Source organism: Perissodus microlepis, chromosome 16 (assembly GCF_051167445.1).
Source record: "Perissodus microlepis isolate ML-2025 ecotype Zambia chromosome 16, ASM5116744v1, whole genome shotgun sequence".
Taxonomy (NCBI): Eukaryota; Metazoa; Chordata; class Actinopteri; order Cichliformes; family Cichlidae; genus Perissodus; species Perissodus microlepis.
Genome location: NC_140476.1, coordinates 9332576 through 9345291, shown reverse-complemented (window position 1 = coordinate 9345291; position 12716 = coordinate 9332576). Strand labels below are relative to the sequence as shown.

Here is a 12716-nt window from a genome sequence, read left to right as displayed (position 1 = left end):
TGCTTGGTATTTTCTAAGAATGTAAAAGCTGAATTTGAACACCATTCATGTGTTGTACATGTACCAAAGCATCCCAAGCAGCTTATATGGCTGGACGGTATAGAAAGAAATTATATCTTAATATTTTTAGGATGATTTACATGATGCATTTATCTCTGTACTTTCTACTAAAGCAACAAGTGAGAAGTCACAGCAGTGATTAATGTGATTTCCATTAAAGATTTACATTTAGTGGCAATGACTAAACAGCTTTCACTCGGTTGAGGATTGAGTTTCTTTCAGTATGTTACAAGTAATAAAAAGCAGAAACACAAACTAAAGCCATGGACTGCTTGGACAGAGACTCTAGACATCTATCACTGTTTTTACCTGATGTCAGACAGGAAGTGAAGCCATTATATTTACACTTCATTGCACTTTATGTAACAAGACATGTTAGCTTTTATGATAAAAGCTGGCTGTATATGAGAGGAGATATCTCGGTGGACACACTGAGAAGCATATTTGCTCTCTTGCCCTGTGCAGGATAAACAGATTGAGCTCATGGCTCAAGTCGAGACTTGTTTAGCTTAGCTTAGCTTGAAGACCAAAGATACTGGGGAACTGTTCACTTTACTTTCTCCAACTAGCACCTCTGCATTACACTCCACCAGACTCCACTCACAAAAGTGGCAATTCTGCCTCACAGAACATGAATGATGGTTAGTTTTGTGTCTTAAGTGTTTCAGTTCAGACCCAAATGGACCCAGTAAACACCAATGCTCACAAAGTAGAAAATGTACTCTTTTTTTTTGTCAGCAAAGTCTAAAGGCTTTACAAAGAGTGCGTTATTTTCCCCAAATGAACAAATTTCATTGACAAGTCTAAATTTTAACATTAAGTTATTATGAGACGCGTGTTATTCAGTGATGTATTGGCACTGTGTCCCCCTCCACGCTCTTCACATAAAATGCAAAACAATAAATGAAACCACCAGCACGACTTTACTGACAAAACACTGAAAGCAGAAACATTATGGAGGGTAATTTCTAACCACTTTTGAAAATATATGAGTGTATTTTAAAATATCTATATACTGCTTAGTCCTTGCTGCTTGTGTTGCCTTGGGAAGATACTTTTCTACTTTTTCCATCAATTTTAAGTTCATGTGCAACTTAGTAGTGGTCATTTCTTTAGGTTCTCTGAGTTTGCCAAATGAGATTTAATATCTTGTGAGTCTCAGGTTGCATTCCTAATCTGCACAGCTGCCTCGCTGGTGTGTAGTGTATTCAGAAACCCAATAAACAATACAATGGCAGCTTAGCTAAGATCTGTTTGCTATACATATGAACACTAAGGCAATTCAAGTGTAAAGTGATAGGTTAACAGACCAAAAGCAGGGGCATGTGTCGTGTTAGGATGAGTCAAAATGAGGAGAATTTACGATTCAGATCTCAGACATCCTGTTTCTAGAAACAGGGTGGATGCTTTTAGCCAGGAATACCACTCAATCATGTGTTGCTACCCAGCTGTTAGAACGACTGACTTTATTCCTGCATTTTTCTTGCAGCTGGATGATGAATGACATTACAAATTAGTTTTCCATATGACAGCATTTTGTTTGCTTTTTTCTTTTCGAAGGGCCATGACAACCATCCAGGGGCCTCATGACAGGCTTAGCTGTGATTACAGAGCGGTGTAACTAATAGAAACAAAGTCCTGATGAATTTTCTCACAAAGAATAAGAGGATGTAGCAAATGGATACTTATAACTGGTAGAATATATTTCCAAATTATAGCATTTTTTTGTTTGTTTGTTTGTTTGTTTTGTTTTTAATCCTGGAGTAAAGAAGGCGACATAAAGAACTGTACAGGAAAACCAGTCCCCAACTGGAATTTATCTTCTATTCTACATATGAAAAAATTGTATGAGATTCACCTTATTGCCTTTTTTGTTTCATATGACAAGACAACTCAAATGTTATGATAGCAGGTGGCTATATATGATTCCATATGATATATGGTGATATGTCAGTGGAGTGATCTTACAGAAGTAGGTGGGCAATTGGGAAACTTTTGCTTTTTTCCCCTGTGTGGGATGAAAAGATGGAGCTCATGGCTCAAGTTGAGACTTGTTTCGTTTAACTTAACTTAGCTTAGCTTAGCTTAGCTTAAAAACAGAAGGTAGTGAGGAACTGGGGATAGATTTTTAAGTGTATCTAGCTTGGATGGAAAAATATGGAAAACGATTTACTCCTCAACTGGTTGGTGAATGCAGGACATTTCTTGCTGTTACTAGATGAAACTGTTTGCAAAGAGGAATACAGCACTGCACCAGTCCCCTGTAGTTTGTACGTAAGATGCAGACTGGATGAAAACCCTCAACAACTATTTGCCAAACAACAAGCTGTGAGGAGAGTGGTTCAAACCAAAAAGTTGTGCCTTTTGAGACATGTTGGTTTCAGCTGTAAGGCACAACTTCCACTTGAAAGCTAATGGGCTGGTTTCATGACTTGGGCATTACTTGTATCCTTTGGATGTAATGTAATTACAAGATACTCTGTTTTTTATGTAATTAGAAAAATATGAAAGTCATTAAATTTATAACACTGTGTTAAATCTATGCTGTGGCCTCACAGACACCTCCCCAAAAATGTGCATGTGTACCTCAACAGCTGTCTGTTTGGTAGTAATATACAGTGTAAAGACAATCCCCATCCACTTCTCACTAGAGTTGAAAACTTCATCAATTAAAAACTAATTCTGCCAATAATTCTCTTGAGTGTTTAAGGTTTAGTGCACAAGTTTTTCCTGCTGGTAAAGTAATAGAAGCTTAGAAAGCGTTAACAGTTAAAAGCACTATGGTAAAAAGTGCTATGGGACTACTACTTCCAGGCCCAGAAGTAAGAAATTGTTTATATGGTATATAGCTTTAGAAACATGTCTTTATTCTGAACTTTGAATCCCCCACACAGTGAATATTCATCAGTGAAAATACATTTTTTATGAAAATTGTATCCACTCTTGACTCAGATATCTACTTATTTTGCTGGTTGCCCCAATGAGGCCACTGGGGGCGGCCGGACTCATGGCTGGACGATCCGTCTGGAGGACGATTTCTCCCTCCTGGGGATGTGACTACGAAAAATAATGTAAAAGTTTATTTTTTCATAAATGTTTATGGAATTCCTCCGCCTCCGCTGCAAACCCAGCTGCTGCTGACAGGGCAGGATGGTCTGAGATTGTTTCCATCCATGACCGTTTTATTTAAAAGTTTGAACCAAAGGCTGGCAGGTGATGTGTATGAACAAGTGTGACTGTTCCCCAGAGCTGTGGGTGATTAGGCTAATTGCTAAATGCTACCAGAGGCGAGAGACTGAGGTGTTGAAACCTTATAGCTGTAATTAAAAGAACCAGTGTGTCCCCCAGGAGGAATTTCACTGATGGCAAAAATCTATTTCCTCCTCTTGCTTTCAGCTACAACACAATTACACCAGGCATTAATTTTAAAGACACCTTTTGTCCAGCGGCTTACTGTGGCTGGCACATACCTTATCTGTTGGGCAGCCGGAGTCGAGGGGGTCTTGTGTGAAAGATTTGAGAACATTATCCCCAGAGAGCTGTTATGTGGATGCAGACGTTCTGAGGTCCTATATTCTCTTAACCACAGACATGCTTGTCTCATCATGGGTCAGTGGGCTTTCTTTTCCCTTAATCCTTTTCCTCCAGCAGTGTTTCTACGAGGGCGGACCACAGCTGTGCCTGCAGTCAAGGGGGAGGTTAGGGGATAAGAACCGGAAGAGCCTGACCACAAACTGTCCGCCCCGAGACCAACTCAGCCATATGAACTGGGCCTGTTTATATAAGCACCTCCCGCCTGTGTTTACAGCTAGCACACATTTTTGTTTTACCACGTCTAAACTCCTCGGACGTTTATTTGGCTTCACTTGAACTGTGAGTGTTAGGGCTACATTAGCGGATGAAAGTAGCCGAGGCTGGCAGACTGGGAACTCTAGTCTGACGGATACTGAGGATTACGCTGGGGCGGAGAGGTCGAAAAGCGCAGTCGCTGACTTTCAACAAGTTCTTTGATAACATGGAGCATCTTCCCATGGCAAAAAAAAAAAAGCGGTTGCTTGAGCCGACACCTTAGAGAAGAGTTATAGGCACCTTCTTGGGCTGATTTCCATCAGTCCACAAACAAAACAGGCAGGAAGTGTCTGAGAGGTGGGGGCATGGATTACACTCTGCATGCTGGGAAAGGGCTTTCTGCTTAAGAGAGGATGAAGCACAAAAAGAAAATGGGAAGTGCAAGGAAGGGACTTGAAGGATAGGGAGAGAAAGCTGGTTGACGGGGTGTTGGCTAATCCCCTAAAGCATCCATATATTGCCTCCACCTCCTCTCCCGCTACTTGTAAACTGCGAGGAATGTAGCATGTTGTCTTTGGTTCTTGTGCGTGTAGACGCCTCTGGTACAGAGAGATTTATATCCACAGACATTGCCCAAAGCATACCACATTGCTTTTTTAATTCTGGAGGCTTTGAAGCAGAGGCGGAGCTCCAAAGAAACAACCAGTATCAGAATTGTCCTCTCATTTGAGCCTGATTTATGTTTCCTAACCACATTAGAGAGCTGCCAAAGGCTGTTAGCCCTCCATTGAGTTGGCATACAATAGATTCAGAAAATACAGTGTTAACATTGGGCTGTTTAATATTTTTCTCTCCGGCTGTCTTCTAAGCAATCTGTAAAATAAACATTTGTCTTGTGATATTCTTTTTCAAAAGTAGAAAGAAATGTCTCTGTGGTGCTTTGAGCTTGTTAGGAATTCCTCTGAACTCCTTGGTTGGACTCAAGTTGGGTTTTCTTTGCTATAAACATAAAAAAGAATACTGGGAATGTATTCATAATTCAGTTTTACATAAAATACCCAAATGTTTGATTATATACCATAAATTAGACTGGAAACCCTTGTAGCCAATTGATCCCAGTCTCTGGAGGACAGCCACACCATTGCTTCTTATTGCCTCCTCTTGTACTTGTTTTGTAGGCCAGCCACTCTGTGATGAGAACTGCCTCTAATAACTAATGATAAAGGCTTCAGCAAAAGCTCAGGGATCAGAAATGAGTGTTTTTGGCTACAGCACAGCAATCAGCAAGGCCAAAAAACAAAACAAGATGTCCTCCTTCTGCTTTCACTTAGCATATCTAATCTTTGAATTCTGTCTTAGCCAGCCAGAGGCCTAAAGTGAAACACTAGATAAGACAGAGGGGCAGACATAGACATCAGGATTACCTAACTGTTCATAAGAGCCACATGAATTAACTTAAGCGCCCAGAAAGCCAGTCAACCGTTCAAGTATTGTAAGAATGCTAGCTGGTGGGAAGATGTGAATATGAGATGCGATCAAAGAAGCTACTGAAAAAAGTTGCTAAAAATCAAAAGATAAACCAAATTTAAATTTGGCTGATCACCAGCTCAAGATCATCTTCACACCGACCTCTGGACCCTTTTCAGTGTGGCTGCTATGTTTAGATCGCTTCACAGAAGTCATTTTATGACCTCTGCAAATTTTTATTTTTAGAAACAACATAGTCTAAAGCTCTGCTCACAGTCTCAACTTAGGGGATGAATTCATGGCTCAAAATGTTGCAATCCACTTGTCACGCATTGCTTTGAAGCTTACACCTAGGAGCTTCTGGACATTCCAACATCTTCATTGCCTAGGTAACCCTCTAATGTGTTTACCATGAGATCATATCATATTATCAATGACTTGAACTGGAAATTGGCAAAATAGATTTTGACTAGCTTCTTTCTGAAGATGCTGTTCATGTCCATGTCCATGTGTTAAAAGACAAATTCAATGTTTCCAGCCTGAGCTTGCGCAGACTTAAGCCAGGTTCTTAACCTAATATTTCTTTAATACACACTTTCTGTGATGTTAAATTCAGTTTAAATGCTTTATGTCATTTCACGTAAAGCACACAGTACTAGCGTTTTTGACCTCTCCAGACAATCAGATCACTTGTTTTGATGTTGAACTGACATCAGTCTGTTTACTTGAAAAATGTACATTTTTTTTAAATTTCATCTATTTCCATTGCACTTTTGGTAAAGTAGCATCAGAAGTCTTGAATTTAACTTGTTTCTGCCTGTAGTCACTTGGTTGAAACACATACTGGAGCTATCAGGTATGAAATCTAAACAGGTATAAGCCGATCCTGCAGACAACTAAGCTATAAATCTGGAAATAAAAGCTGTAAATTGAAAGTCTTTCCGGGACAGAAACAATATCGGCATCTCTTGAAGTCATTCTTGGAGGACAGCAGTGAGTTCCTGATAGTGTGCTGCTATAGACCCTGACAGGAAAATAAACACTGGGACTTGGTCAATAGGCCTTCCTGTAAGCTTGTTGCTTGCAAGTCTTCTCAAGTATCAGGGAAGGCATTATTGATATGTTACAAAATTTTACTGTAAATGACAACTGATAAGAGTCGATTCCCTCTCCTCAGTGGGGATATATACTGTTAAAAATGAAACCCGTGACATGTTTGGTGGGTTTCAGACCCAGGGGAGGTGGGTTTTTTTGTATGTGTAGCCATGTAATTCGATCTACAGCACCTCTTTAAACAGGACCCATAACATAAGGTTGAATTTTTACTGCCAACTTAACTTGCCTCCTTCAAAGAATAATTCAGGAAGAATTGTGAGGAACTGCATTTTTCTTTTTTTAGTTGAGTACTTCAGGCATCACAAGATGAATTCTGTGATTCTTTCAACCAAGGTGGAGGGCCAAGGAGTTGAACCCCAAGGGGGGCACAGGGGTATAGCATGAATGGAGTCATCCCTGCATAACTCTGGCCAGTGAGTGCCCCCACCCCCTCCTCCACCTCTGAACTGTTTGGTGGAACCACAGCAGTGTAAGAGCCTCATTTAGGAGCACAGAAAGAAAAGCAGAAATCTCTTTCTCAGGAAGATTAGTGGCTGTCCCTTTGGAGTAGCCCTGTGGACGGGGAGGGATGGGGGGAGGTCTATTTTTCTCTGGGACATTTTTCTCTGCCAGGGAGGGCCGTGACCCACTCCAGAGCACCATCCAGAGAAAGGCCCCGTGCATAAGGCAGAGACCTCAGCAGAGACCCTCAGACTCAAGTTCTGAGACTTACCCAGTGATAACCATAATTAACACCCAGTTCCTTATCACAAATCCACCCTCCACTCCCAGAAAGACTAATTATACTACACACCATGTCTTCATCCATCAATGCTACGCTTTCGGTACCTTTACGTGTAAAACAGCTTATCACATGGGCGGTAACCTCTATGCTACTACAGCTGTACCCTTGTGGAGACCAGAAACCAGTCTTGAACCTTTGGTGACAATTTTGGACTTTAATGTCAAGATACAAAGATCTTGACATTAAAGATCTTTGTATCTTCTAGTTTCTGAAACTGTGTTCAGCATAGGGCTAAAAAGCAAGAGATTCACCTGCTGACAGGTACCTGATTCAGAATAAAATTTTCTTAGTGCAATAAAATGGACTCAAACTTAGTAATCAGATAATTCCAGCATTTTAAATCTAGAAGAAAAGTTGCAGATGCAATTTGTTTTCTGCTTATTGTAATATATGATCCATTTTTAGCCTTCAGAAAGTTACTCATAGTTACCCTAATAAAAAGCCCCAAGGAGTTACATTCAAATACCGGCAGGAACAGAAACAGACGTTTTTTGGATTTCTGTTTCAGAGATATTTCGAGTTAGAGTAGTAAGACTTATTTCTGATCTATTTTCATGAGGAAAGACTGGAAGAAGTGATTTAATGCTTTTGCAGTAAGGGCTCTCGAAAGTGAGGTCATTTTTCTCCTATTGGCACTCTCCTTAGATACATCAGTGCTGAGAATAACTATCTGTGGACATTACGTTTTATATGCTGAGGATCATCGATCTTTGCAAAGGCTTCACAAGCCTCTGGCAAATTCTAAGAAAGATGAAGACAACACTGTGGTTAGGCAGAAATAATCAGCATTACCCAGCTTGTCTGCTCCACTGGCCTCGTACAGTCAACACAAAAATGAGCGATGATGGAAAAATTCTCTCTGGCAAACTTTTTCTGAATATAACGGGAGTCGTAAAACAACTCTGGCAGGTCTGTGTTTGAAACCGTCACTCTTCGTCAGTCGAGGTCAGAGGAGAGTAGCACATCTGAGCGCATGTACACTTTGGTGCAAAGTGGGGAGGGGGGTGTATCAATCACAGGTTTCCCTTTGAAATTGTGAGATGTTTTACAGTCCTGGAAGTGGGCACCTAATCTGAACACATGTTATTCTGACATGCTGAAGCACTCGTAAATCCCTGGGCCTGGGAATCAGGTTGCGGGAGGCGAGCCTGTGGAAGCACGCCCTGCACCGAGACAGATGCAGGCTGTCACACAGAATGTGGGTGCCCATTTAAAACCATTAACAAGACCCTGAGAAACAAGTCTGATTCTTATCATATGGACTCAATCTGATCTGGGCGTTTGTGCCAGCATTCCCCTTTCCCTTTATCCTCATCCTACTTCTTCTTTCCCCTTGGATCCTAACACACTCTCTTTATTAGAAACCAGACACAAACTTCCATTATGTTTCCACACTCAGAGACACAGACAAGTTCAACAAGGCAATGCAAGTCTCCATGAAACACAAGCAAAGTGATGAGATTCGTGACCAGCTGACAGAAGGGATTATGGAGAACAAGATGTTCACGGGTTGTTTCTCCTTGAGTTACACTATTCCATTGTGGAGTTATATTTTCAAAAATAACCTCACTGCATATGGACTATACAGGGGACCATTTGGTGTCACCGTTAAAGCTCAGAGTAATCATCCTTTTTCAACTTGCAGGGATACTGTTTTTTTTTTTTTTTTTTTTTTTTTTTTATTAGTCCTTTATTTATCCAGGTAAAAAATCTCATTGAGATTAAAAATCCCATTTTCAAGAGAGACCTGGCATCATGGCAACAAAAGTCAAAATACACATACCACATAAGTATATAACATTTAAAACAAATACAATATCCCATACCAACATGTGTAAAATATACAATAACAGATCAAATTAAGAGTACATTAAAAGTAATCACACCGAGTAAAAGAGTTATTCTCTCGTTCCTTTAAGACAGACTTAAACTCTCCCAAGGTAACCAATTCTGATAATTGGTTTTAAAGTGAAACAAGGCTCCTAAACAGTCTGAAGGCTGATAAACCTGCTACTTATCACAACAAGAAACCTGTGGCTCTTTTAAAATTGAACTATTATCCTTGTGCATCCAATAGTGTCACAGGCAGTGAGTGAAGCTACTCACTCTAAAACACACCATGTGCTGTCATGGTATTGTGGAAGACTGGCAGCATTCTATGTCCTGCGATGACACCACATCTGTAATTTTTCTTTAAAAAGCATTTCCATTTTGGTCTTCCTAAGAGGAAGAAATTCTTTAAGAAGAGTGGATCTGAACCTAAACCTAAACCTTACACCCACTCGGTCAACGGAAATCCATCTGGGGTTAGGGTTAGGAGTAGGACGCGGGTACTTTTAAATGTAGTTTGAGTACTTAAAAATTCCATTTCAAATACGAGTAAGCAGAACAAACAAGGCCCTAAAAGTTTACCAGTACAAAACTACTTGATGTATTCACAATCGTCCTATATTTTTTGTTTGAATCTGCATACTAATATAAGAAACGAAAAGGAGGCATAATCCAAATTGAAAGCAAAAGCCTTAAAACTATCTAATGACATACTAATGTCCTACTTTAAAGGTTCCCCTGTGTGACAAAGTGAGCTTTGTGATGGCAGGGCATCAGACACTTCATTAAACAGTAAAACAACTTGAATTTTCTGCAGTGGCCTCTCACTTGATGCCAGAGCATCTTTCTGAGGGGGTTCAGTGTCCACCAGCCGGCGTTAGTAATTTATAACACTTGTACCTCAGAGGCCCCAACAAGGTCCTCCAACCTCGTTATGATGAGTTTTCATCACACGCTCACTAATGAAAACACGAGCTCTCATCTTTTAATTATGAGACGAAGTCTTGGACACCCAGCACCCTCACTGTTACCTCACAAGCACAAATAACCCCTGATGGTTGCAGCCTGCTGCTTTTCAATGGGGCAAGGTTATGAAAATTCAACCCCCACAGCCTCCGTGACACACAATGGTCACAACTGTGTAAACGACTGAATAATTCATGTTATGGCAAGTGCAATATTTTCTTATCGCTGGTTTGAAAAACTTTTGGACCCTTTGTGGAGGTGCCAGAGAGGACGCACTGAAACGCCCTAGTTTCTCACCACGCATCCCTAAACAATTAATGCTCATGGCTCCTCTCGTGGCAGGCCACCAAGCCCATCATTAAGCAGAAATAGCGCTAACGCCACAATGTCATACGACATCTTGTTAGCATTTCAAAGGTGCTTCCCTCCTCCCTCCTCTTTATCCACGGCCTCTGATACACCATGTCATCCACTGCTGTGCCAGCCTTTTTTAGTAATTCATGAAATTTACACTCGGGAGGTGAGAACAAGGTCTTTCGACCTCATTATAACATTTTTTCATCACTCATTCTCTGACATCTCTGAAACACGCAGCCCCCATCTTTGAGCATTTTCATGTGCCACCCAACTACTTAGTGAGCAGCAGTTCACTGCAGTGCAGAGTGCAGAAACCTAAAGACAAAGGTCCAGATTCTGGTGTTTGAAGGCACCAAAGAGAAGCAAATTTTTTTTTTTTTTAACAAATTACTTTGACAAGTATTATGTCAAAGTTCTAATCTGTCATGTCTTCTGCTGTACTTCCACCTTACAATGAGGAAAGAGCAAACGGATACGGATGTACCTCTGGTCAGAGTGGTGGGCGAGGGTTTCTTCGGGAGTTCTGAGAAGCTGCTTCCATCCAGACCAGAACTCTTACACTCCTTCTTGTCAGTTGCTGTTGGAGCTGAAGTTTCCATCCTGCTCTTCAATTTCTGTCACAAGCTGCAGAGGCAAGACACACATAAGAACATAAGGTCAAAAAACTGATCAAGGAAAACATCATGTGGTGAAGGAAGTACTGCGCTGAACTCAAAGTCCTGCAGAAGCAAAAACAGCATAATAATAATAATAATAATACAGAAAAGTCAGACAGTTGTATTAATGTATTGTAGTAATGTATTAGTGTTCTGTCATTCTGGGAAATCAACTCAAAAAAACAATTTTCTTGCATTGAAAAATATTTAAACATTGTCCTTTTCTTCTAACAAGCGAAAAAGATTCTCATCATTCTCACATCTTGCATGCCCCACTTCAGAAACTCAGACTAATTCCCACTTTACAGTCCACATTTATCTTCAATTATTAACATGAACAGTAACAAAAAAATAAAAGCAAAGAACAAAAAACTGACCCCTTACAGTGGGTCAAATACCCCAACAGAGGGGCCCACCCCGCAGTTTGAGAACCACTAGACTAACAAAAACAGAGCTAAATTTGACAAAGCACAAATGTTTCCATTCACAAGCCAAACAAATTTCAACAATCTTTAAGCTACAAAACAGAATTTAAGTTGGAAAAAGACCCTTACAATCTCCAGAACATTAAAATCTGGAGATTGTAGAATTGCACAGTTGGGCTTTCAGGAAGCCAAACATTAAATAAGTAAATTACTCTCAGTAATTACTGCTGACATAACAGACGGCACAGGAAGCAAGAGAGGTGAATTTTTTTTCATACTGAACTAACAAAAACTGTCTTGCTATAGTGTGTTTCTAGCATATCTCCGTAGGTGTGCATATGTGTTTATTGGACCAGTGTAACCGAAAAGCCTCGAACACACCCACACACACTAACACACCCTCAGGTTTCTCAGTTTGATGTAATGAGTTCATGGAGCCCCTTCTGTTCCAATTGTAAATGTGAGTGGCCCTCAGCGCTGAGGTTTTAGCCTCACGCACTGTGTCAATACCTCCTCATGTCTGTGTGAAAGGCTCGATGACTTGGCAACCTGCCACTTGTTTGACTTGGTGGGACCTACAAGATCATCCTCTGCTGAGAGCAAATAAGACCCAGTCTCTCCATCCACCCCCCCCACCGGCCCCCCACCACCGGGCTGGCCTAGAAGGGAAACGTCATTCTCCGCGCTCTGGCTAGCTTGTGGTCGTTGCTTTTCCACATGGTTTCAGACACTGGTGAGAAAACGTTTGTCACAATGTTGAAAAGACAAGAGAATGAACAACTGCATGTAATCACAGGGGGGTGTTGGGTCTGCAGGTTTCTGTCCTCTCCTCACACCTGTTTGCAGCTAGCTGATTAAAACAACCTCAGATCTTATAAACCAAATGTGTTTATGACCTAATGTGTGCCCAAAGAACACAAACAACATCTAGAGGATATTAATTGTTGCTTATATGTGAGAAACAAATGTGATTTTTGGCTGCAAAGAAACCACAAATTAATTCAGTTATACAACACTCGGCTCACTTTGTGTAAGGGAGGGTCCTGATCCATCCCAAACTATAAGCTTTTTTAGAAAGCTTATATCTTAAAGTTTGAAGTCTAATCTTAAAAGCAGAGAGGGTGTCTGTCTTCTGAATCCAAACTGGGAGCTGGTTCAACAGAAGAGAGGCCTGATAGCTGAAGTCTCTAACTCCCATTCTACTTTTAGAAACTCAAGGAACCACAACTAAGCCAGTGCTCTGTTGGGATTATATGATACTGTGAG

The 12716-nt window shown here is 40.7% G+C and overlaps 1 protein-coding gene across 1 annotated transcript in view; it reads right to left on the bottom strand.

The window, feature by feature from the left end:
- gli2a (GLI family zinc finger 2a) overlaps positions 1 to 12716 on the bottom strand; it is an 84260-nt gene that overhangs the window by 53465 nt on the left and 18079 nt on the right. The window contains exon 2 of the mRNA XM_084907912.1: positions 10854 to 10993. Coding sequence (XP_084764038.1) covers positions 10854 to 10968 — 115 coding nt within the window. The 5' untranslated portion in view covers positions 10969 to 10993. The remainder of the gene's footprint in view (positions 1 to 10853; positions 10994 to 12716) is intronic.